Below are 25,573 nucleotides of genomic sequence, written 5' to 3' on the forward strand. Positions count from 1 at the left end.
ACTACGCGGGTAAAACACCTAAATAGAGTCTAACTTTCCCGCCGAAACAGTTCTCTGGGAATCAGAACCGAAAGCTAAACTCTGAGACCAGATGTGAGACTCCCCAAAGATTCTCACGAGAAGCAGTCTTAATTGGCCACATTCTTAGCTGCAATCCTCGCACTCCTGCGCGAAGCTGATTCCAAACTTCTCTGTTGTTTACAAAACTCCCGGCGCAAGAACACGGGAGAAGTAGGCTCTGGGCTTGTTTGACATACTTCTGGGAGACAACTTTCTTGCAGGTGCAAGGTTCCCAGATCTGCCTGGGAAAGATCTGGCTGAGAGGAATCCAGTTCAGACTGGGAAGGTAAAAAACCCAAGTTTTCATCTTCATCAGGAATTACAATGTCCTGAGCAGGACTACAAGGCCCATGGGTCATCACACTATCATTCGGGAACAAAGTGCAAAATATACATATATGGAGGCAAAACTCACACTCAAGCATCTCTTGCTGAAAGGAAACAATTTGTACATCATGTGGAGAAGCACACAATTCTAGTATGTGCACAAAATCCACTGGGATGAAATGCAGAGGGTTTGATTTGCATCAATGCTAGCTTTCTGGTCGCTTGCCCAATATTGGGGAAAGTTTTAAAGTTGTTCACTCAAGTAGTACAATTTCCTCTTTGCAAATTAATAACACCAATGCTACATTTATGAAAATTGTCCTGAGTTTCATTATATGTTGCATTGTTAGCAAAAGTATATATAAAATAAATACAGGTTTTCTTGCAGGTTGGATTAAAGGCATCTTCCAAGATTACTGGCATGTATTAGTCTTACAGGTGCTTTCTGAGAAATTTTTGTCTCATTGTTTTCAGTGAAATTTAGTTTTCTGTTTTAGTTTTCATGCCCCTACATGAAACACTGTTCTTTATTCTTTACTGTTATCATAGAAAATAATTATTTGCTTTGACATGGTGGTTTTCCGCACAAGGTAAAATGTTTTTTTTTAAAGCCAATTGCCCAAACCTGAAGTCCAAATTCCTAGTCTTCAAATTATAATAAACACAGCAATCTATTATGGACATTCAGCCTATTAATTGGAAATGTTTTGCCTTTGGCATGAGACCCCTGCAAAAGTAGAAAAACTGCAGGAAAATTGTGTTGTTTTTTTAAAACTTGAAAGAACATGTCTCTAGGTCCTCCATCATGACTCCATGCATAGTTAACTTCTGTTAGAAGCTGACCATAAGGATCGCACTGGACCACATACAGATGCCCAAAGAAGTGTCTCTGTTGAAATCTTTTGGTTTTTCAATACAACTTGATGCTCATCTTCCAGTAGAAGTTGACCATAGAGTTGTGCTGGAGGACCTAAAGACTTCTAGAGAAAGCATATCAATCAAATCTGTAAACAAGCAAATCCACAAAAGTTAAAATCAAGAAATGTGAAGGGCCAACTATAATCAAATAGTGTGCAACTGTTTTAAACAGATGGGCATAATGTAAACAAAGGTGAAATTTAAATGTGGCATTTGGAATCTGTGTAGGAGACAGTAAGGTAACCCGCGTCTTCACCTTTATCTTAACAGCTGCGTTTCATTGCTGCTGCTGTTGTGATGCTTCACTCTGTTTTATATTCCTAGAGAGACACATAAAACTAGTGCCTTATGGTATCATGTATTATCAAAAGGCATTTTAAAATATCAAAGTGAGCATATTATAAAACCTCTGTAGAAACATCAAATTGGCTGTAAAACTGTACATTTGTGCTAGCTGAAAAGTGCAATAAAACTATTGGTGATTAGAACCTTACTTGCTTATTGAGTCTTTGAAGGCCAATGTCTTATTGAGCAAGCAGAAGCTTGAGATGGGCATAATGCTTGTCTAACATGGAATCAGTCAGTTTGAGTCAAAAGTTGATCCAAAGGGAAAGTGATTTCCATAATGTGGCAACCAACTGACATCATAACAAACACACAAGACTTTATCCTGCACGTATCTATGGAATATGGCCTCAATCCAGCTACCCTTAGGTAGCAATGGGCTACTGTGCATATCATATAGTCATAGAATATCTAAAAGGCCCTCCATATGTTGCATTGTATCTTTGAGGCTTGTCACCAATCACCTCTGAGATCTAGCTCCTTATTTTCCCACTTTTCATCTCCAGAGGGGATGGGTAGGGCTACCTGTTCCCTAATATGTAGATATAAAAGTTTCCAAAGTGGAACCAAGTGCATGATTTCATTTCTGGGGTTGGAAATACACACACAACTGAGGCCACAAATACAATAGGAAAAGTCACATAACAAGCTCAAACACATGGGGAAAATAATGTTCTAATCACAACCCCTGTCTGAATAGAATCTATAATGACACAGTATATTTTGGCACAGAAGACAGCTGTGGTCCTCCAGTTGTTTTTTGGCCTTCAACTCCCATGACCCCTAACCAACATGGTCAATGGTGAAGGATTATGAAAGATGCAGCACAAACCCATCTAGAGAATTACAGTTGACCATCTCTGTTGTAAATTATGAGGAATGTTAAAATGTTCAATTCAGAAATGGAGGGCAATAAGTGGACTATTGGTGGTGCGTTAGACACATTTATGCCCATTCTATAATTCAAACAATTCTTTGGATTGTACATTCCAAATGAAAATATATGTTGTGTGTGGATAGTGAAGGTCTCCTATTGAAACAGGTTTGTTATCGATGAGAGAAAATAGTATAGTATTTCTGGCACTGATCAATAATTATTGATTCTGCTGATTCAAACAGCCTATTGCATTAGTGCAAGATATAACATGATTCCTATTTCACTCCAATTCTCCTAAAGAATGTTTAGCACTCTGTCCATTTATGCTCCCAAATGGCATTACATTACATATCTTTGCACCTTTGCCTAGACAGCCCTCCTATTTTATTCACTTCATTACTAAATGGTGGTCATTTTATGTTATCATTTTATTTCTTAATATTCTTTATTGTTAATATTCTTTTACTGTATTACCTTGGTTTAATGTTTTTTTTAATCTATTTGAAGATGCTGTTTTTATATGTATTTTACCTTGCTCATTATTTATTCTTTGGGCTTGGCCCTGTGTTAGCCGCCATGAGTCCCTGTGGGGAGATGGAGGCGGGATAGAAAAATAGTTGTTGTTGTTGTTGTTGTTGTTATTATTATTATTATTATTATTGGTTCTCCCAGAAGTGGTTGAATTGCAACTCTTACCCACCTCCATCAGCATTACCTAGGGCAAGGAATTATGGGAGCTGCAGTGCCATGACACTCAGAAGGATCCACATGCTTGTACTCCTAATCTATAGAAATTAATGCAATCCCAAAGTACACAGCAACACAAAATACTTTAAACCCTGTAAATAAAACCCCAAACCGACCAGCAGTCATTACTAAAATAAAATAGTACATGTAAAAATATTTTCATCTATAAAACAGATAAGACATTTTCATGGAAAAAAACAGGAGAAATAGAGTGAAACAGCACAATAATCTGTAAGGCACTCCCAAATAGTTGAACCAGTGTGGTTGCAAGCATTGCTTGTGGCTCAGGGCTGGTAGATGAGGACAATCTCGGCTGTATTCAGTCCTTAGTGAGTTCCAAAGTTTCATCTACATCTTCCACATCCTTTCCCATCTTTTCATATTTCCTCTTGAAGAAACCAAGCTGTAAGAAAGTGTTTAAAGCACATAAATATGCTTTACAAATGTTTTAATGCGAATACGTATTTATGTGTGCAGTGCCTACATGTGAGTATTATGTATTACTTGCTACCTGAACCTATACAGTCCCTCTTTCACATTCCCTGGGGTTAGAGGCACAGGATCCCCATTAAAATTGAAAAACTGCAAATAAGGAAATTGCTATTTTTTTTAACCTGAAAGAATATCTTTATAAGAATTTTTGGATCTTCCAGCAAGACTCTATGGTCAACTTTCACTAGAAGCTGACTATATAATTGCATTGGAAAACCTAGAGAGATTTCTAGAGAGAGCATTTTAAAATAAACTGGAGAATAATCAAATTGGCAAAAGTCACTGGAAATGTTGAGGAGTGGCTGTACTAGGCCATTAAAACAGACTTCTGTAGTTTTATTCAGATAGAGCACTTCACTATGTATGTCAGTACACTGCTAAACGATACTAAATTCTCCCCTTAATAAGGAGAATGGAAACTTTGGCCTCTATTTTAACTAACCACTGTTTGCTGTGAAATCAAAACAGAAAAACTGTGGTTAGTCTTCAATACAGAACCACATGTACAGATTCTATCTTGTTTACCTATGTCATAGGCAGGGCCGGCCGGAGATATTTTTTGATGTGAAGCGGGGGTGCTGAAAAGCGCCCCCGCCACCGGCGCCCTGGCCCCGCCCAGCGTGCCCAGCGATTGCGGCCTGGAGGGACCTCCGCTGAACTCTGGCCTGCTAGAAATGGCCAGACGGGCGAGCGGGGGTAGCGTGGGAGGCGGGGCCAGCTCTGACGCCGCTCCCCCCCCCGCCCAGCGTGCCTTGGCCCTGCCTCCCACGCAACGTGGGAGGCGGGGCCAGGGCACGCTGGGCGGGGGGGCAGGGCCAGAGCTGGCCCCGCCTCCCACGCTACCCCCGCTCGCCCGTCTGGCCATTTCTAGCAGGCCAGAGTTCAGCGGAGGTCCCTCCAGGCCTGATGACACAGGATCTCAGCCAGCAATTGAAGAATATTATAGACACCAAATCTTGTCTGTTCCTGGCAGGTATGCCAGCTCTAGCTAGTATTTGGATAGAGGACCATCAATGAATACAGGATATTGTAGTAGGCTATATTTCAGAGGAAGGTGCTAGCAAAACCACCTATAAATAGTTTTTGCCTAAAACAACCCTATGAAACTCCTTAGATTGCCATGTGTTGTCAAGCAGTTTGACAGCACACTCTTAATCACACATGCAAGTGGAAAGATATGATGTAATTAACTTCTTAATATTTGTGTTTACTTACTTTCCATAAAGCAGCAATGAGAGCTACTAGCAAAAGCAGACCCACAAGGACACTTCCTATCACAACTCCAATGGGCACTTCTGCTTTTTCATCAGGATTTATTATTGTGACTGGGATCTGCAGAGAAAAAAACAAAACAAAATAAATGGAGCATAAAATTATTGTCGTGCCTTTTCAAAAGGCATTTTTTTGCAGGAGTTAAGTTGTGTGATGATAAAATTAAGAATAGCTGAAATCTATCCCGTGGACTTTGAAATCTACCTAGGTACTTTTAAATTTTAAAAACATGCTATTTTTCTTTATTAAGTTTAAACATGATTTCTTCTAAATGATGTGCAAATTTTGACAATACATTTGTACAAAACTGACATTTTTCACCCCCCAGTGGTAAACATAACTGGTATGTTTCCCAAAAACATTGGTAGAATCTAAACAGGTCTGATTCTTCAAAGATTCTTCATTATATGGCCTTGGTCTCAAAAATCCCAGGTTGGTTTTTGTGGGCTTTTATTTGTGGAAATAAAGTGGGAAATGGACAAATAGATAAGAGGATTTGCTCTATTTCTAGTTTGTTTCCTAGACATTGATGTAAATCCTGAACTGAACTTAAAGAACAATGGTATCTGATGATAAATGCAGGTGCTTCCATTGGCTTTTAAAAGCATTTTAGAGTTTTTAAAATACAAAATGAGTTTCAAAAACCTAGAAAATATTTCATTTAAATGAAAAAGTCTGTAAAGAGCTACAGTTAAATGCAATTTAAAAGTCTGGCACAATTTAATTTCATGACATCTTGCTGGAAATTGCTGGAAATCTTCTATTATCATTGTATGGGTTTGGGTATGGATATATGCATAGATTTCACTTTGTGTATCTTCCAAAATTGTTGTGACAAAATGAAATAATTTTCAGCACTACTCTCCTCAAACGGCCGACTAAAGGCAAATCTGTATTTTGAGTAAAAGGATTTTTAAGAATTTCCTTTCGTTGATGAACAAATAAATAAGATCACATTATTTTTTGTGTATTTTAAAAATATTCATACTTAATTTGCACAGAAACCTTGTTTTGTGACCAAAATAACATTTGGCACAGAAAAAAATGTGTTTTGTGCTGAACAACAGTTTATTGTACTAATTATTTGTTTTTTCTGTCCCAAAATGTGAAAAACCTCGTCCTGGTTAATTATTTTATCTACTGGAACAACGAGGACTCAGGGACACAAGGCTCCACACAGTATTTGAGTGAAGAGGAGTTTTATTATGGGATGGGCCTTGACTCTCCCAACAGCATTTTTCTCTTAAGGATAAATCTCCAGAACAGCTGGCTGTGGGAAGGGTGTTTCAGCTGCAGTCATTAACTGTTTTTAAGCAATGCCACCAGGAAGCTGGTGACTTTGGAGGTTTTCTTCAAATTAATCAAACTTTCACCAAACAAATTAGATGGTGGGGGCAGAAAAGAGTGTGTGGTGGTTGGAGCGTTTAATTATGACCCTGGAAACCAAATCCCTTCTTGGCCATGGAAATCCATTGGGCAATCTTGGGATAGTTACACCCTCTCAGTTTCAGAGGAAGCCAAAGACAACCCTCCCCTGAATGAATCATGCCAAGAACAGCTTAGGTTTGCCTTAACTTTACCATAAGTTGAAAGTGACTTGAAAGCATACAACAACAGTAAGAGGAAGACAATGAGTTTTTTTTTTCTGTGCTTCTCTACACTGCTGGCACAGAGGACTACTTCCAGCAGGACTCTGCTTGGCTCCATGCCTGCAGCATGGAGAAGCGGAGCCCAGAGGAATCGGATATAGACCCAAGTCTCATAGAAGAAGCCAAGGAGGATGCAGGAGGAAACATTGTGGGAAGAGATCCCACAACCAAAGACAATAAGGAAACGAAGCCACATCCTGCCCCACGGTTTCCCCCGCTGTCCCTCGGCTTCTGGACCTCAATTTGATGATATCCTTAATCCCAACACTCTTAATATTTTAACATAGGATAAATCAACCCTAACTAATAATACTTGTAAACAACGTTATATCCACTAGAGGGCACAAGCTCATCCCATATTATAAAATGAGCGCACTTCTAATTTTAAAACATTCAGTAGGGGGGTAAATTATATGTAGTTGTTGGATTTACCTCTAAAAACATGACAAAGATTGATTTTACATCCTGGGATAGTTGTATCCTATTATGCTTCTTTGAACTTGGAGAAGCTTCTATGACTAAAATAAAGGTAAAGGTTTTCCCGGGATGTTAAGTCCAGTCATGTCTGACTCTGGGGGTTGGTGCTCATCTCCATTTCTAAGCCGAAGAGCCGGTGTTGTCCATAGACACCTCCAAGGTCATGTGGCCGGCATGGCTGCATGGAGCGCTGTTACCTTCCCGCCGGATCTATTCACATTGGCATGTTTTTGAACTGCTAGGTTGGCAGGAGCTGGAGCTAACAGCGGCCGCTCCCGCCGCTCCCGGGGATTGAACCTGGGACCTTTCGGTCTCCAGCTCAGTGCTTTAACGCACTTTGCCACCGGGGCTCCTCTCTATGACTAAAAGAAGAGGGATTTTTTCTGATTGTTCTTCCCCGCTTGTTGCCCAATTGACCTTCCTATTCTATATTTTCCCATATTGGTGAACCCTTTGCTACAGCATGGGAGGTGGTACAGAGATATGCTTCTTCCCTCTTTCCATTCCAGTAGAAATCTCAACTGAAGGAAGCAATGGAAAAACGATGTGGAAAAGTTATTCTCTATACTACTGTTCTCATAATCCCATAGATAGCATGCTTGAGGATGCTAGAAACAGCAGTACAAAAGCACCCTTTCTATTTCTTTAGTGAAAGAATACAACCATACAATATCTGACAGTAGGATATAGGATTCAGCCCATGATTTTTTATTTATAAATTCGAGTATAACCTCCCATATCAGTGGGGAATAGGTTCCTAGACATCACTTGGATACGTGAAACCATTGATAATATTATTTTCAATGGGATGAATGACAGACAGAGAAGAGTGTATAGCGTGTACAGGAGGCTCTAAGTGAATGACTCAAACCATAAATATGCACAACCACATACATTGGATCCACAGATATGCGAGTTGTACTGTATATTGCTGTTGTGTATCTTCAAGTCATTTCCGTATCATGGTGTTTTCTGAAGCAAAGAGTGCATCTAGACTGCAGTTTGACACTACTTTAATTGCTATGCCTTAATGTTATGAACCACAGGAGTTGTAGAATGGTGAAGCATCTACACCATTTAGCAGAGAAGGCTAAAGACTTTTCAAAAGTTCAACGATTACGCAACATTGAGCCACGGCAATTAAATGATGTCAACCTGAATTAATTCTGCAGTGTAGATACACCCTAAGAATATATGATTTGTCCATGTTCACCCAATGGGTTCAATACCAGAGCAGGGATTTGAACTCTTTTCTGAAGAGTTGTAGTCTAATGCTCAAACTACAATTCATTTCCATTTTACACCAAGTAGATGGAGTATAAGCTCATCTTGGCACCCAAAGTTCACAAAGGCATTTCATAGAAAAGAGCTTTCCTGGAAGATCTGAGGGAGTGAGGAAATATTTCCATAAGTGTACTGACCTTACCTATAAGACCCAGTCCATAAATATGTTTAATTTTTAAGGATTCAATGACTTTCAGGAATAAGGACCAAACTCACAACTCTTGTTTCCCATTGCAGCTGTAGCCAGGGTCATCGAAAATGCTACCACTACTCTACTTTCCTACAAGTATGACATCTATATTATATTACACTTTTTTTCAGAATCAAACAGCAGTTCATTTTCTTTTGAATGTTTAAACAAGAGTTTTATACATAGTTTAGGGTTTCTTTCTAGTGACACGGTAGCACTTGTCAAATAAAAGTTCATTACAACATTTGACATTTAAATCTAGTAATTTTCCAGTCATCTTAAAACTCACAAGACAATTTATACATGTCAGTAACAGTAAGACAATGTTTAAAGAATGAAGTAACAGTTTTGCGGTAAATCATATGTTTTACATTAGCATAAAAATATCAAAAGACTGAAAAATATAAAATGATTACACTCACTGATAAAGTGTTTTTGCCAGTCACAAACAGAGCTGAATTATGGGCGTCAATTTCTGCAAATGCAGTTAGCTGTATCCTCTGGAAGTTTGACTATAACAGAAAAATATAGCATGTTAAAATTGAAAACTATATGACTTTCAAAGAACAGTGGCCCCTTCAGCGCCATGGGATCCTGATCTGCAATTTCCAACAATCATAGATTGTCACACCTCATATTATTAATAAGTAGCCAGTGATATGAAATGGCCACTACCATTCAATAATATAGGGCATGGTTGTCTGTGTTGTTTTTCATCTGCAGTGGGTCTCTAAACCAAACCGCTGTGGATACTGTATATACAAATATTCAGAATTGCTGATTTCCCAATGGTTTGTTTAATAATATTTCAGGTATTTTATAAGAAGGCTTTTAAACTAATTATTCCCTCTTTGGCTTCTATTCTAACTAGAAATGAAGTTTACCCAGTTTACAGTTTCTAATTTAGTAAACATTGTTGGGTTATATTATTTGGGTCAAGGGTGGGGAAGTGTGGCCCTCTATATATTGTTGGACTGCAAGTCTCAGCATTCCTCACTGCTGGCTATGCTGGGTGGGACTGATGGGATTTGCATCATTTGGGAAACTGTATAATTTAGAAGATTATTTTATTATTTATGCCAAGCCTTCTGAAGTGGCTACATAAATATATAACAGTACAAAATATCTAAGAGCTAGTAACTTATTAAAACACAGATATTACTTACAGCTGCAAATGTCCCATTCCAGATTCTGGCAGAAACATTAACATAATATTCAGCCTTCAGCGTGATATCTTTTAATTTGCATGTAATTGTGTCACATCTGACATTCTTGCAGTTCTTTCAAATAAGGGAAAAAATAGCATTGTGGTTAAATATTGTTATTCAAATGTGAAAGAAAAGCAATTCATATATTTCATAAATTTTAGGCATTTTTGTTTACAGTTCCACATATATCTGCATCCTCACAGAAGCCCCGCCTGCCCGCCCCCAAGATAGAAAAGTATTCAATTTGAGCATCATATAAAAACATTATAGAATTTTGGATTAGCTCATCTACGAGGGCTATCCAGAAACTATATTACGTTTTGGAATTAAAAATTAACGAAGTATAGGATAAAATATTTATTATATGCAGTTAAAAGCCATACTTCAATAGTACCTTTAAACATAGTTCCCATTCAAAATTAGGCCCTTTTCAGAACTATTAATGAGTTTACAAACTTTTTACCCTCTGCAGTTTCCCGCCACGTAATGAAACTCAGCCAGCTGAAGAATGAATGCAGGAGGGAGGAGAAAGCAAAACACCCACTCTCGCTTCTTTCGCAAGATCTCAAGAATCAAAACATTGAGCCTTTCCCTTCCTGTCAGCTCAAGGAAAAGGCGTGGGTTTATCTCTCTTTGCGAGGAGGAACAGCCAGAATCAGCCAGGACTGTGGCTGCTTCTCCTCGGAGGCTACACCGCTTTCCTCCACACGGGGGTTTACCTCTCCTTCCGAGGAGAAGTCCTGGCCGATTCTGGCTGTTCCTCCTCGCAAGGAGAGATAAACCCACGCCTTTTCCTTGAGCTGACAGGAAGGGAAAGGATCAATGTTTTGATTCTTGAGATCTTGCGAAAGAAGCGAAAGCGGGTGTTTTGCTTTCTCCTCCCTCCTGCATTCATTCTTCAGCTGGCTGAGTTTCATTACGCGGCGGGAAACTGCAGAGGGTATAAAGTTTGTAAACTCATTAATAGTTCCGAAAAGGGCCTAATTTTGAATGGGAACTATGTTTAAAGGTACTATTGAAGTATGGCTTTTAACTGCATATGATAAATATTTTATCCTATACTTCATTAATTTTTAATTCCAAAACGTAATATACTTTCTGGATGGCCCTCGTATTAAATTTTGTCTGGGCCTTGTTATGTGTCTCAGCTCAAGTAGAAAGATAAGGACTTCTGTATAGGAGACCCCAGAAGTAGAACTCTATTTTCAAGCAGTTTAGCATAGCTCCTTTTTTTTAACTAGTCTTCTATAACAAAAACCTATATCGCCACATCAGACTTTTAGTGATTGATCCCATGCTTTGAGTGTATGTATGTATGCATGTATTTTCTTGTAATTTCACCCCAGGTCATGTTTACCGTTGCCTTCATTAGAGGCTGACGGTATATGACTTTCAGAAGTCATCCAAAGAGTTTCCATGACTGAGTGGAAATTTGAACTCTAATCTCCAGAGTCCTCTGCCATGTGGATATAACATACTCGATACAGAAAACTGATACTGTATTTCAATAAACAAACCAACACCAATCCCATTATTTGCCTTCATTAAACAAACTAAGGCAGGAAAGAGGTAAATCAACAGAGACTACATGTTTCGCTCACCAAATACCACAGAGAAACCCTCACAAACGATTCAGAATCCCGAACATTTTTATAGCATTCACAACTATAGAAGAGAGATTTCCTCCCTCCCCCCGTGCTTAAAATGATGGAGATCTGAAATGTATAGGTCTATTCTTTCAACATTTATTTATCAATAGCAATAAAGGTACCAGGACTTCAGATTTTGCAATCATATAAACAACTCACCAATTCTTTCATCGTTTTGAAGTTTTCCTTTTTAAATGACACAGCATAACCTTGTTGTCCTATATTATATGGATTTATCTGTGCTTCACAACTGAGGTCACCATCCTGGAAAGAACATACAAAGTCATACATGGAACAGAGGGAGCAGAGACCTTGCATGAGTTGTCACACCATAATTATTAGCCTTTCCATTTCATCCTGTCTTCTCTACTGAGTTGTAATATCAATTAAAGTACACCATGGCTCTACCTGACTGGCATGTACTGCAGTCACATACATCAAGGGATTGTCCTCTTCAGTCTGTTTTGGAATATGGATTTTTAAAGATGCCATGTTGACTGGAATACTTCCTGTTGTAACCTGAAAATTAAACAATTATGTGGATAAATAATAGAGAATAATGCCAGCAGATGATGGCCTACACAATATGACCCCAGCACCTGCAGGATCAGTGGCCCCCATTTCACTTGCCCACTTCTGACAAAATATGTCTTCTCTAGACATTTTCTAGGTTCTCCAGGTGATCTGTGGTATAGCTCTGCTAGAAGTTAACACAAAGTCACTTTGGAGGACCTAGAAAATTCTGAGAGAAATACTTCTTTAGGATTTGTCAAGATCTTCCAGGACAACTCTGGTAGTTCTTCCAGGGAAACTTTCAATAGAAGTCATTCATTTCCATAGGGTTTGCTATCAATGGTTTCATGTTAATATAGTAAGTTCAGTAACGTATACCTCACAAATATAGGGGACGTATTGTTTTGCAGCTGCTCTCTGTTAGCACTGGGCTGTAAAAATAGTGTATATATTAAGTCACAGCTAAAAAACATGTGTTTGTGAATGGAACTTAGAATTGTTTCAAATCCATGTAAGTACAAGCATGGCACAGTAGATAATACAAACTCTATAACATAGTCTATATTATTAACTGTTGCAATTTTCATTTCAAACTATGCAAGGGTCTTGTCCTTAGCATTCTTATGCTTGGGAATCAAAGAAAGAACTGGGCAAAACTCTCATAATTCAGGCCTTTGGGCATAATGAACAAGTACGTAGCCATACAGAATAATGACATACCCTGTTTCCCCGAAAATAAGACAGGGTCTTATATTAATTTTTGCTCCCAAAGATGCACTAGGTCTTATTTTCAGGGGATGTCTTATTTTTCCATGAAGAAGAATTCACATTTATTGTTGAACAACAAAATGAACATTTATTATATACTGTAAAGTAGTTGTCATCACAAACCAGCATAACCAGACAAACTATGAATCCTATCAAGAATTTCTTGTTACTACCATTATTTACATGTACAACAATCTATGGTACCTCTTGCAATTTAGGTTTCAAAAGGTTTCCACGCTGATTTCTCTCTATTCTAGTTTCAATGTAGTCATGAATGATGAATAATATAATATACTATAATAATAATATGATAATATAATAATAATAATATAATTATATACAATATATTAGTGAGATAATATAATATAGGATATAATAATAACAGAAAATGATAATAATATGGTATTAATAGGATAATAATGGGATATAATAACAGAATAGCATAATAATAAAATAATAATATGATAATATAATAGAATAATAGTATAGAATATAATGATATAAAATATATAAATAGGGTAATATAAATGGAATTTAATAATAACAGAATAATAATATAATAATATGAAAATATAATAGAATAATAATAGAATAATAATATAATGATATAATAATAATAATAGAAAAATATAATATAATGATTTAAAATATATTAATAGGATAATATAATGGGATATAATAATAGTAACAGAATATGATGATAATAATATGGCAATAGAATTATAGTCTAAAATAATCAGTTTCATGGCATAGGATAGGAAGATGAGAGGAGAATCCCAATGCGTCCTGTACCTTTAAGGAGCAAAAGCCCTCTTCCTTCCCTCCCTCCCACCCTCCCTTGCCCTGGCTCCAGGAGCCAGTCAGAAGCCTTGGGGGCGAAGGCAGCATGGCCAGGAGGGAGACGGAAGGAAGGAAGAAACGGCAGCGCAGTAGCAGCCACGGAAGGTTTTTCAAGCCTCGGCTGGGGGACAGGCAAGGAAAGGCAAGGCAGGGAGGCACAGAAAGCAAGCACTTTCCCTCCCTCCCTCCCTCCGGTCTGTGTATGAGTGCTGGTTCTGCCCGGCAGCCATGCTTCCCAATGGAACTCTGCTCCAGCCTTAGTTGCTAGGTCTTACTTTCAGGGGAGGCCTTATATTTGGCAATCCCCCCAAACCCCTGCTAGGTCTTATTCTTTGGGGAGGTCTTATTTTCGGGGAAACACGGTATATTGTTGCTCCAGGCAAATGGATGGTAACTCCTTGTAACTGATATATAAAAAATAAAATAAATGTAATGGACAAGCTGGAGTTGTACTAACATGACTGGAATTTTCATCCGCTATTGGTGTGTCCAGAGACTCCATTCTGTTCAGTATTGAAAGAACTCCAGTCTATATTTCAGGAAGAACCACCACATTTTACATGTGGCACATTAAAAACTAACAAGCTTATTACAGCCTGAGTTTCCATGGATTGTAGTGTGAAAATCAGTTAGACTTTATGGTATCACAGATTTTGCAGCTATAGACTGATATGTAATTTTCTGTTTCCAAATAGTCTAAAGCAGGCAGGATTTTGTTTTGGGAGGGGCTGGGATTTTGGTTGGGGGGGGCTGAGTCTGAGTGCGAGAGGGTTTAACCCTAGCAAACCTTTTGTATCGTTATCCCAATACCCCCATGCATATGGGATATATTGAGCACGGTGATCAGATCATGATATGAATAATTGTAACAGTTTAAATAATAAATGTAAGGGCTTCTCGCGGACCACCATGAGAATTTCGGGTGGGAGGGGGCTGAAGCCCTTCAAGCCTCCCCCCCCCCCTCCTTGGCTACATGCCTGGTGTAAAGAGGTTATAAATTGGTATGGCAGTCCAACTGGGCTATAATAATAAGTATAGCTAAAAAAAATCCATCTAGAAAAATGAGGCAGTTCTGACCTCCATATATGTTTCTTCATTGTCCCATGTGCTGTTACATCCATGGCCCAATTATTGGGGGAACTATGGGAGCTTGTATACACTGCATATACCCACTAAATTCTGCCCCACTCTGACATTGTAAGTCCAATATGTTTCAGTAAGAAAGATACAACATGTTCTTGTATATGCTTACTGACCTTAATAGAAAAATTGAATGCAGGTCCAATTTCATCAAAATTGTTCACCATAGAAGGAACATTATAATCAGAATATACTTCATAGAAATTCATACTAGTAAACCTGAATAAAAACAAATTATATTATGAACATTTTTTCCAAAGTATGTGGTTTCTTTTTCTCTACTGAATTACACAGAGTGAAGAACTACATTTTGGAAAAGGGTTTGTTATAAATGTATTTATTTTAAAAACAATAATGTTGCTATGAAAATATATTGTATTTGTATGTTAATGCTAAAAAACTGAAAAGAGCTCAGTGCATATACCAAAATAAATATGGTCCTTCAGTGTTATGGTTGAGCCTCATGGCTCTACTACTGGGAGACGTGGGAGAGTATCTGACTCTCGAGGAGCGAGAAAGGAAGCGGCTGCGAGATATCTTTGCAGAACCATCTGACGAGGATTCTTTTGAGGGGTTTACTGAGAGAATGGAGGAAGAGATGGTTAGCTCGGAAGAGGATGACATGGAATGGACTCGTGTAAGGGAGGATTTGGGTGCCACTGGCAATGATAGTATGGAAGGCGATTGGGGACCTTCAGGATTAGACCCGTGGACAAGCTGGAGGGATGGGACGGGATCCACAGCTGGGGATGCTGTGGGGCGTAGTCAAAGGTGTTCCAGTTCTGATGAGGAAAGTGATGAGGAAACGCCCGGGCTAAGGAGAACAGCTGATAGCGATGAGGACTTGTAACTGGCATAAAATGGGGTTTGGGAGCAATAGCAAATTGCGTTGGGCAAGGTAATCTGGACGAACGCTTGGGATCTGTGTGGGAAGTTTTCCTGAAGACGGGTGTGATTCGTTTGCTGACTACGTAAGTTATCCTGGACATTGGGCTCAGACGGCGGGAGGAATTGTGTGGGGTTTTGTTGTGCAACCTCTGCTTAATCTTAATAGCTTTGACCTTCCGTCGTCTTCTTGACGGACGCCATCTGCTTACTCTGGACTTACAGACTGACTGACTACGGCCTCGGATTCTCCTACCTGTGTCTATCGTTGGAACTGGTGAACTACAAACGTCTGCATCTGCCTTACGACCTTCGGAACGGATTGGGACTTCGCTGACTGCTTCTGCCCTCATCTGCTGTGTTTGTATTGGGAAATTGCCTGCTGTGTGGAGGAGTAACCTCTAAGTTACTCAAACATAGCTCTTGGCAGCAGAGAAGCATCTGCTGCCAATTAGTTGCATTCCTTTGAACTTTTTGTTCACCAGCTTCTGTTTGTTTATTCCCAGGCTGAAGCAAGCTGTTTTGATTTAACCCGGATTAAACTCCGGTTTAATCCGGTTTATCTTTTGAACGTTTTTCTTGTCTCTTTTTACTTTTAAGGCCAGTGTTTGCCTAGCCCTTGTTTTTTACGGGCATTTTTGGTTCTGTAACTCCAATAAACTTTGTTATCTTTTATCTTGTGGCGTTCTGTCTTTGACATTCAGAGTTTCTGGACATTCACAAAAAACATCCAGGTATTTCAACACTTCTATGATACTATGAGACACTGACTGACGCAAAATATAAGAATATTTCAGGCATCTAGGGTGGCATTAGCAAGATACAAATGTCTACATGTGTTTACTTGTCAATATAAGCTATGCATTCTGAGTTCAATATAAACCCTTGAATAATATTACAGATATGTGAATTATTGAGATTTCTGCTTCACTTGATAGTCATACTTTTGTTTATTTATGTTCCTTCAAGTTAACTATAAAAGGTGACCCCACAAATTCCATAGGGTTTTTTAAGGTAAGGAATACACAGGAGTTTTTTTGTCCCTTTCTCTGAAATATATTCTAAAGTCCCTGGTATTCATTGGTAGTGTCCCATCCAAGTACTGAGCAGGGCTGACCCTACTTGGCTTCCATGATCAGATGGAAACTAGGGAGTATTTAGGCCTTGCGAATCATGCTCTTGCTTTTGCAGATCTCAAATTTGCTGAGTTATCTCAAACACCAAGAAACTAGCCATAGGCTCTGCTGGTTCATTTAGAATTACCTTGTCAAGTGGAGTTCTGCATCATACCGAAGAGGGACTGTCAGGTTGACTTGATTGTTTGTATCATCTTCTTCATTACTTGCACTAAAATGCATATTTAAAATGTTTTAATGAAACAGCCATATTTATAAACATAATTTGATACTATTCAGTGTCCAGGAGCAGTTTTGTCAGGGGATATCTTTGGCATGATGACAACATACACACAACTTAAATCCAAAGAAGATGGAAGTGTGGTAAGTTGGAACATCTGTTGAATGAGATGTCCTACTAGATCTACCATATTTAACATCACAATAAAGGAGTAGGCATATAGCCAGTGAGGGTTCCCATGTGCCACAGAAGTGCAGGGGTCAGCAACAGCCAGGAATATATTTTACCTGCTTTGGCTGGTTTACAGCTAAGGCCTTATCTAAGAGAAAATGAAGCATGCTTCATACTCTTTTTGCTTATACTACTCCAGACTGGATCACTGTAACATTCTACAGGTGGGGCTTCTTTTATGTATTTGTTATTTATTCATTCAGTTCTTTTCCTGCCATAGAACCCAAAGTCACTTATAATAATTTAAAATAAAAAATAGCTAAAATTTCAAAGTGCAGAGTTAAAAATAATGATTAGATTACAGTTTTGATTTAAGAGCATAGTTAAAAACTATAGACATTGATTCCATTAAGTAAAGAGTAACAAAAAAGTAAATAAACTGTTGCTATTAATTGCAAGGAATATGTTGGGATGTTATATGACATATTACATGGATGCATGTGCTTTCAAGTCACCTCTCAATTTACCGCAACCCCATTAATTTCACAGGGTCTTTCTATGCAAGGAATACACTAAGGTGGTTTTGCCAGTTCTTTCCCCTGAAATATACCCCACAGCCCCTGTTATTCACTGGCAGTCTCCCATTTAAGTAACAACCAGAACTGATCATGCTTAGCTTCAAAGATCAAATGGCATCTGATGCCATTACAGTATTTAGTCCAAATGAAATATTACACTGTACCTCAAAGCTTGAAAACTCAATACTGCCAGATTCTGAAGACTTTTCAAATTAAAGTCAAAACTGATGTCAAAAGACACCTGTGCAAAATAAAGTGAGGAGATGAAATTAAAACAAGCAAAGCAATTATTAGCAATCAGGGCTGTAGTCGAAATTTTCAGGTTTAAAAAACCCCCGGTTTACTCATGAATTTTAACTGGTTAACCAAATCCTCATGAGTGTCCACTGAAGTTTATCGATGGAGCCTAATTTCTACATTATTTTGCGTTATGGAACTACTCTTCATGATTTGCTAAAAAAAAAAAAAGTTTCAAATTGCCCCAATTTTTTTCCTGGCTATGGCCCTGTTAGCAATTGCTAACAATTGTCCTATTTCAGGAAGTTGTCTTCATTATTTTATGAAATTATCTTTATGCTGGAACAACCTCTTTTCCCAAGCAAATTTCCCTCAAGGCCTTCTCGGCAAGCAAATCCTTATTTGGATGACAGCACAATGCCACCTCTTTCTTCCATGCCCTTTCCTCACTCACTGCCAGGTCCAAATATACCTTTTTACCATCAATTTATCAATGTCACTTATAATTTCTGTAGATGCTAAAAGTGCAAGAAAAAGGACCAAAAAAACCCTACAGGGCCAGCCGTTTTGGCACCAGATATTTAAGATGACATAACTGATTCTCTTTTTGCTTGTCTATTTTGCTTGCCCTCTATAATACAGACTGTTATTTTAAAGGATGAATTCATGCCTTTTGCTTGTCACTCTTCTTTCACTGGAGCACTGGAATTGATACAACACCCCTAATTAAAAGTGGAATTGTAAGACATACCTGCTGTGCTTCTTTGAAAACAGGATAGCTGATCTGGCAAACAACAAACTGCTGGACTGTACTCATCTGACATGAAACATCAGTTCCATCAACCTGTAAGGTTGAAGACAAATATTGATTCATATAATTATAGTACAGTATCAAAAATGAAAGGCAGCATAGTGTAGTGGTTTGAGCATTAGATGACAACTCTGAAAATCAGGATTCAAATCCTCATTAAGCCATAGAAACCCAATGGGAGATTTTGGGGAAATCACACTCTCTCATTCTCAAGAGGATGGCAAAAGGAAACCCTCAAAATACTGTAGCACAAAATCGAGGACATTCTTACATAGGTGAGTTCCTAAACAAGACATATGCAACTAGGTTGGCAAGGCCATCCTTACTTTGTTTCCCCCATGTCTAGCCTCCTGAAAATAGCACTTAAAAGTCAAATGGAGTGAGATGCAGTATAGCTGGAAGGGAAAAAAATCTCACAAAATCAGCTGGAGCTTATGGAAGGGAAATTCTGGATCCAACCTTATGCTTTTAAAATCCATGGCACATTAATGGGTCAAGGATACTAATTTATATATGACTTGGTAATTGTTTACAGTGTAAACAGGAAATTTTCCCCATCAGTGAAACAAAGCTGTTCCTTATTGACAAGAATGCATTATTCAATAATTAATGGATCTGACTTGGATCTAGAATTCACTGACTTGATCCCAGGATCCTTACTGATCACAGAATCTATTCTGGTTCCCCCTGCCCCCCTCATCTTGAATGATTGACCAATCCATCCTGACCATCATAATTCATGGACTCAATTGGATTCTGGAATCTACTATAATAATCAAGGGCTCCATCCTAATTTTAAACATCCTCATTTTTGGATCCCTGTAACTGCCACCTTGATGTAAGGATACATCTTGTTTATTTTGAAGTTTATATTAGGGTTGTGCCTTGACCCATTTCATGTCTCAGCTTTCAATGGGACCGAAACAAGGGAACAAAATCAAATATTATTGACTTCATTGATATCTAGTATCTGAGTCAACATAGCTTAGCTTGCACTTCATAGAATTGGTTTACTAGAACAAACAGTATTATGTAACTTTGATAATTTAGGAAACATCCCCACAATGGGGAAAATAATGGTGTAGGATTCTCACTGATTAGCAGGACTGGGAACGTATCTGAAAGAAAATATCCTTCCAAAAAATAACTGATATTCTTAATATAAAAGTAGTAAAGCTAGATATCGATATTACACCTACAGGTGAAGAAGATGAAGCAAAAAACAAGTTTCCGGAAAAGACCATTTGAATTCTGGTGTTGTATGCGTTTTCTTTTTTATTTCTCAGTTTCACACCGAATATCAATCTTTTGTTCTTACTGTTGATAATAACAGGCTGTTTGCTGGTTTCAGGAAGGAAAAACAGAAAAGAATAGAAACATATTGTTAATGTGGTACATAGGTGAATTCCATTGTACTTCAGTGAAGAGGTATGCACTAAGAACAACCCATCTGAACAGCATTCAGCATGCAGTTAAGCATACTTGAAGTTGAATAACACTTTGCTTTCAACAAGAGGGCAGCATGGATAACATTTATTTCAAAATTCAGCAAGCATACCAGTTCATTCTTATATACACATTTTCAAAGGAGTATACATTCGGGAATAGTACTTTCAGGTTTTTGTTATACAGACTTTTATTTCATTAGTATTTTACAATAGTTTGCCAACACATAAATACTATTTAAGCTTAAAGGTTAAGGTAAATTGTCATGTGATTATTCCTCACTTATATACATTTGATACATATTTTCTTTTATATAATCGTCTTTTACAGGAGAACTGAGTGGTACAAAAACACACCTCTTACCCATTATTTGTTTTCTGTTGAACATCAAGAACAAGGTCAGCAATACAAACTTCATCCCCACCACAATCTTTAACAAATGGTATCTGCAAAACCAAAAACAAAATCTGTCTTCTTTGTTCAAAATAATTGATCTACATAATTCTTACTGTAATTACTTACTATAATTGACTCTTAGGACAATTACTTTGTTTGCTTACATCCAACTCTGTAACAAGTGATCTCAGGTCAGGGTGCAATCCATAAAGAGGGTTTTTAAAAGCATTTAAAACAATGTGTGGATAGTTTAAGAAAGGGGAATTTTTCAGGAGAGTTCTGTTGTTTATTCCTACATGCAAAGGGGCTGAACTCGACAGCCTTTGTGGTCTCTTCCAAATTTAAGATTCTATGATGCTACAGATTTAACAGTGGTTTGATGCCATCTTCCAGGTTCAGTCCTATGGAATCCTGGAATTTGTAGTTTGGTGAAAGACTTTGAATGCTCTGTTACAAAGAAGCTCTGGATCAAGAATAGCAGTAGAGTACACAAGCAATAAAATATTTTAAGCAACTTATAAATCTGTAAACCCTAATTTACATAGGATAGCGTAATAGTAGTTAAAGTATCACCCAATAATTATTAAGTGTAAATATATTCTTAAATGTATAGAACAGTGGTGTAGCTATCATTTCAGTGGGCAGAGAATCCACTCCTAGTTTTCTTCCAGATGTACCCCAAGGTGATCACCCTATTCTTAAACAAGTTCAATACCTTGTACAGCTTCTCTTTTCTGATAGAGGAGCCACCGCATGGAATTGTAATGCAATTCAAAATAAAGAAAATTCCCAATTTATAAAAACCGAAGTGCAATCATTGGGGGCCCAAAACTTGGATGTGAAATAAAGTTTTAGTTTGGCACCAAAACACCAACACTGGTGCCAGATAGACCTTGAAGGGGAGAGTATCCCACAACCAAGACTTTATGGGACTGCTTTGCCTTTTTCTTGTCTCACAAGATGGACAGAAGAGGCAATCCTTGGGCAGGATGGATACACATCTATACCAGTTTCAAGTCTATCTGTAGAATAGGTATTACTGCCTCTTCTGATTCCAATAGGAAGATTTAAAGAGGCAGCAGCCTTGAAAATTGCTGGAGAGAAGAAGCATCTTTAATTTGGGTTCCTATTTTTGCACTCATTTTTGGTTTAAGTCAGGTAGTATTAGCTCTCTACATTACAGATTTTTTTTTTTCGTGTCAGGAGCAACTGGAGTTGCTTCTGGAGTGAGAGAATTGGCCGTCTGCAAGGACGTTGCCCAGGGGACGCCCGGATGTTTTGATTTTTTTTTTACCATCCTTGTGGTAGGCTTCTCTCATGTCCCCGCATGGAGCTGGAGCTGATAGAGGGAGCTCATCCACACTCTCTCCAGGTGGGATTCGAACCTGGCAGCTTTCAGGTCAGCAACCCAACCTTCAAGTCACTTAGTCCACTACGCCATCTGGGGGCTCCTACATTGCAGATGTGAGCATGCAAAGCTGAGAAAGAACTAGGACAATTGTGGGATTTTGCAATATTTTCCCACCCTATGGATTCCTGGAGCTTATTTTTGAGTCAAGGTCCCACAGCATCTTTGCTTGGGAACTCAACATTTGTGTGAGTTACCAAATTCTACACATATTGATCTAATCACTGAATTTGGGGATTAATAATAATAATAATTCAGTACCTCATTTTCTTCATGTATATTGTGGGCTAATTATTGTTAACAATAGAAATGGAATGTCTATAAATATACGTACAGCATAAGTTACAGATGCAGGAGACGTCTTATCAAGAACAGGACTTGAACCAGGATTCTTGAGCCTAATATCAACACGTACACTAAGCGAGTCGACCGCATCAGATGGCTCCTATAACCAGAAATACACACATGAAATACACACATTCACAGCTTCTGTGAATGTTTCCAAATATACACACATACTATAAAGTGTTTTGTCTATCAGTTTCTGACTGTTGTGCTACACAAATTCATTTGCTGAATTACAAAGTTGTCTAACCTAATGTATTATCTAATTGCTGCTCAGAGGTGGTCCCTAGATCAGGGCAGATTTGTGAGGCTTTTGCTAAAGTTCCTTAAAGAGGTTACATGAAAGAAAGAATCAGTTGTAGCCAATTGACTTGCTTAACATGACTCAGTGGATTTCTATGGCCAAATGGGAATTCAAACCATGATCTTCACAGCCATGGCCCAATGCTCAACCTGCTAAACAATGGTGGCTTGCACATTTGGAAAAAAGGTCTTCTATGTTAGAAACACTGATCTGATGGGACTCCAAAACTTTGGAACAAACCTATTAAATATGTACAATTAAAGTGTCAAAAAGCAGTTTACAAAATCATTACAATTAAAACAACATAGAAGCATTTTCTTTTTCAAAAAAAGTTAAATTCTCAAAAATATTTGCCTGCTGATGACAACAAAGAGGTAGTCAATCTAGCCTTCCTAAACATGAGGCTTCATGGTTGCTACTTTACTTGTAGTTTATGGAAACCGAGGCTTTGGCACAAACGTCTCTTTACATAGTACATGGAACCACTGGCAAATGTTTACCTGGACATTAAAAATGTGCTCCACACAGTTCTCCATGGGGCGGACTATGATATTATCCTGCAGGTATCTCTCATTGTTTTCTTTAAATAAGCCTCTAGAGGTCACCCGAGAGGACAAGAGATCAGCATCCAATGTCAGGTTGTATCTGATATCTAAAGGGAAAACATGTTACAGATTTTTAAACAGTTGAATCTTTGTAAGTCTGAGAAAGCTATATGTGAACTACTACAAATCTAATGGACAATCTAGGCATGTCATTATGTTAATGCAGGAGTGAGGAAACTGTGGCCTCTTTGCAAGTTCCAGCAAGAACACCAATGTGTCCCATTTTCCCCAAAATTTATTTTGAGCCCAAAACTGGATAGCTGGCAATTTTGATGGCTTTTAGGAACAGTAGCTAATCGTTTAATTGAAACCTCTCCCATTTAGAAATGAAACTAAAAATGGCTACAAATTGCTTTCTGTTTAGAGGAAATTACTTCCAGGAGTGATACTGGGCACTATGGGCAGTGAGCAATGAAACAGTTGCAAATGCTTGTGTTACAGCCACTTAGTTCTATGAAAGCTAAGTGGAGTCTAAACTCGCACAAATGTAAAAGGACTTAAAGACTTCTTATTGTTTAAACAAGTATGTAGAAAATCAGCATCATATAATTTATTTGGGCTTTCTCCAGCCCTGCAAATCCTAATAATCTATATATATAAAAGAGTGATGGCATCACGGCGACCCACAAAACAACAAAAGTACAGGCCCCCCAACCTCGAAATTTGACAACACAACCCATCACCCATGCCTCAGGGTTGATACAACAAAAAGAAAAGAAAAATAAAGTCCTAATTAGAGGGAGAGCAATAATTGTTTTTATCCAATTGCTGCCAGTTTAAAGGGCTAATCTCTGCCCACTTGGTCGCCTAGCAACCAATTCAGCCAAAGGACAGCCAGGGTTCAGTTAGGAAACAGGCAGATTTAGGCCTCACTTAGGCTTCTTCCACAGATTATCTAATTTGCACTGAATTATATGGCAGTGTAGACTCAAGGCCCTTCTACACAGCTATATAACCCATTTATAATCTTATATTATCTGCTTTGCACTGGATTATCTTTACTCCACACTACCATATAATCCACTTCAGTGTGCATTTTATACAGCTGTGAAGACGGGGCCTCATATAATCCAGTTCTAAGCAGATAATTTAAGATTATCAATATACAGTATCACTTATCCAACATAAACAGGCCGGCAGGATAAGTGAATATGTTGGATAATAAGAAGGGATTCAGGAGAAGCCGTTTAAACATCAAATTAGGTAATAGTTATACAAATTAAGCATCAAAACATCATATTATACAACAAATTTGACAGAAAAGGTAGTTCCACGCGCAGTAATGCTATGTAGTAATTACAGTAGAGTCTCACTTATCCAGCACTCGCTTATCCAATGTTCTGGATTATCCAATGCATTTTTGTAGTCAATGTTTTCAATATATCGTGATATTTTGGTGCTAAATTCATAAATACAGTAATTACTATATAGCATTACTGCATATTGAATTACTTTTTCTGTCAAATTTGTTGTATAACATGATGTTTTGGTGTTTCATTTGTAAAATCATAACCTAATTTGATATTTAATAGGCTTTTCCTCAATGCCTCCTTATTATCCAACATATTCGCTTATCCAACATTCTGCCGGTCCGTTTATGTTGGATAAGTAAGACTCTACTGTACTGTATTTACAAATTTACCACTAAAATATCACAAGGAATTTAAAACACTGACTACAAAAACATTGATTATGAAAAGGCAGACTGCGTTGGATAATCCAGAACATTGTATAAGCGAATGTTGGATAAGTGAGATTCTACTTTGATATGAAATAATTTCTGGGAAAGAATAATGCAGAACAATATACTCTCTAAAACCTGGACAGTTAATAAAGAAATAAAGAAAGTAAATAAAGCAGGGAAATTGGAAATTCCACAAAGGAAACAATCAGGGCCAGCTAACACCTCCCAAGAAAGGATTCTTCCAGAAAGGAAGCTGAGAAGGCAGTGAAGCACTGTGTATTACCAAAGACATTATTATTACTATCATTACTATTACTATTATTATTATTATTATTATTATTATTATTATTATTATTATTGTGTTGCAGTCAACCGTGAAAATGAATACAATCTGGCTCCAAGTATTCAAAAACACTAAAATCAGAATATATAAAAATTAATGTGGTATAATAAAACAGAACAATAGAATCTCTAAAATCAGAACACTAAATAAAGAACAACACTCTGAAAACAGGGGAATTCCACACAGGAAACAATCAGGGCCAGCTAACACCTCCCAACAAAGCGTTCCCATCATCAAAGTCTGGCAAA

At 37.9% G+C, this 25,573-nt stretch overlaps 1 protein-coding gene across 1 annotated transcript in view; it reads right to left on the reverse strand.

Annotated features, from left to right (window-relative positions):
* Positions 1 to 1,646: 1,646 nt before the first annotated feature.
* itga2 (integrin subunit alpha 2) overlaps positions 1,647 to 25,573 on the reverse strand; it is a 72,018-nt gene continuing 48,091 nt past the window's right edge. Inside the window, exons 17-30 of the mRNA XM_008102802.3 lie at positions 23,194 to 23,345; positions 22,379 to 22,489; positions 20,604 to 20,686; positions 19,994 to 20,135; positions 18,735 to 18,827; positions 17,911 to 17,987; positions 16,905 to 16,988; positions 14,873 to 14,975; positions 11,904 to 12,014; positions 11,655 to 11,759; positions 9,805 to 9,918; positions 9,061 to 9,150; positions 4,982 to 5,098; positions 1,647 to 3,677 (exon numbers count right to left, since the gene is read on the reverse strand). Coding sequence (XP_008101009.2) covers positions 3,594 to 3,677; positions 4,982 to 5,098; positions 9,061 to 9,150; positions 9,805 to 9,918; positions 11,655 to 11,759; positions 11,904 to 12,014; positions 14,873 to 14,975; positions 16,905 to 16,988; positions 17,911 to 17,987; positions 18,735 to 18,827; positions 19,994 to 20,135; positions 20,604 to 20,686; positions 22,379 to 22,489; positions 23,194 to 23,345 — 1,466 coding nt within the window. The 3' untranslated portion in view covers positions 1,647 to 3,593. The remainder of the gene's footprint in view (positions 3,678 to 4,981; positions 5,099 to 9,060; positions 9,151 to 9,804; positions 9,919 to 11,654; positions 11,760 to 11,903; positions 12,015 to 14,872; positions 14,976 to 16,904; positions 16,989 to 17,910; positions 17,988 to 18,734; positions 18,828 to 19,993; positions 20,136 to 20,603; positions 20,687 to 22,378; positions 22,490 to 23,193; positions 23,346 to 25,573) is intronic.

The sequence above is a fragment of the Anolis carolinensis genome, chromosome 2 (assembly GCF_035594765.1).
Source record: "Anolis carolinensis isolate JA03-04 chromosome 2, rAnoCar3.1.pri, whole genome shotgun sequence".
Classification (NCBI taxonomy): domain Eukaryota; kingdom Metazoa; phylum Chordata; class Lepidosauria; order Squamata; family Dactyloidae; genus Anolis; species Anolis carolinensis.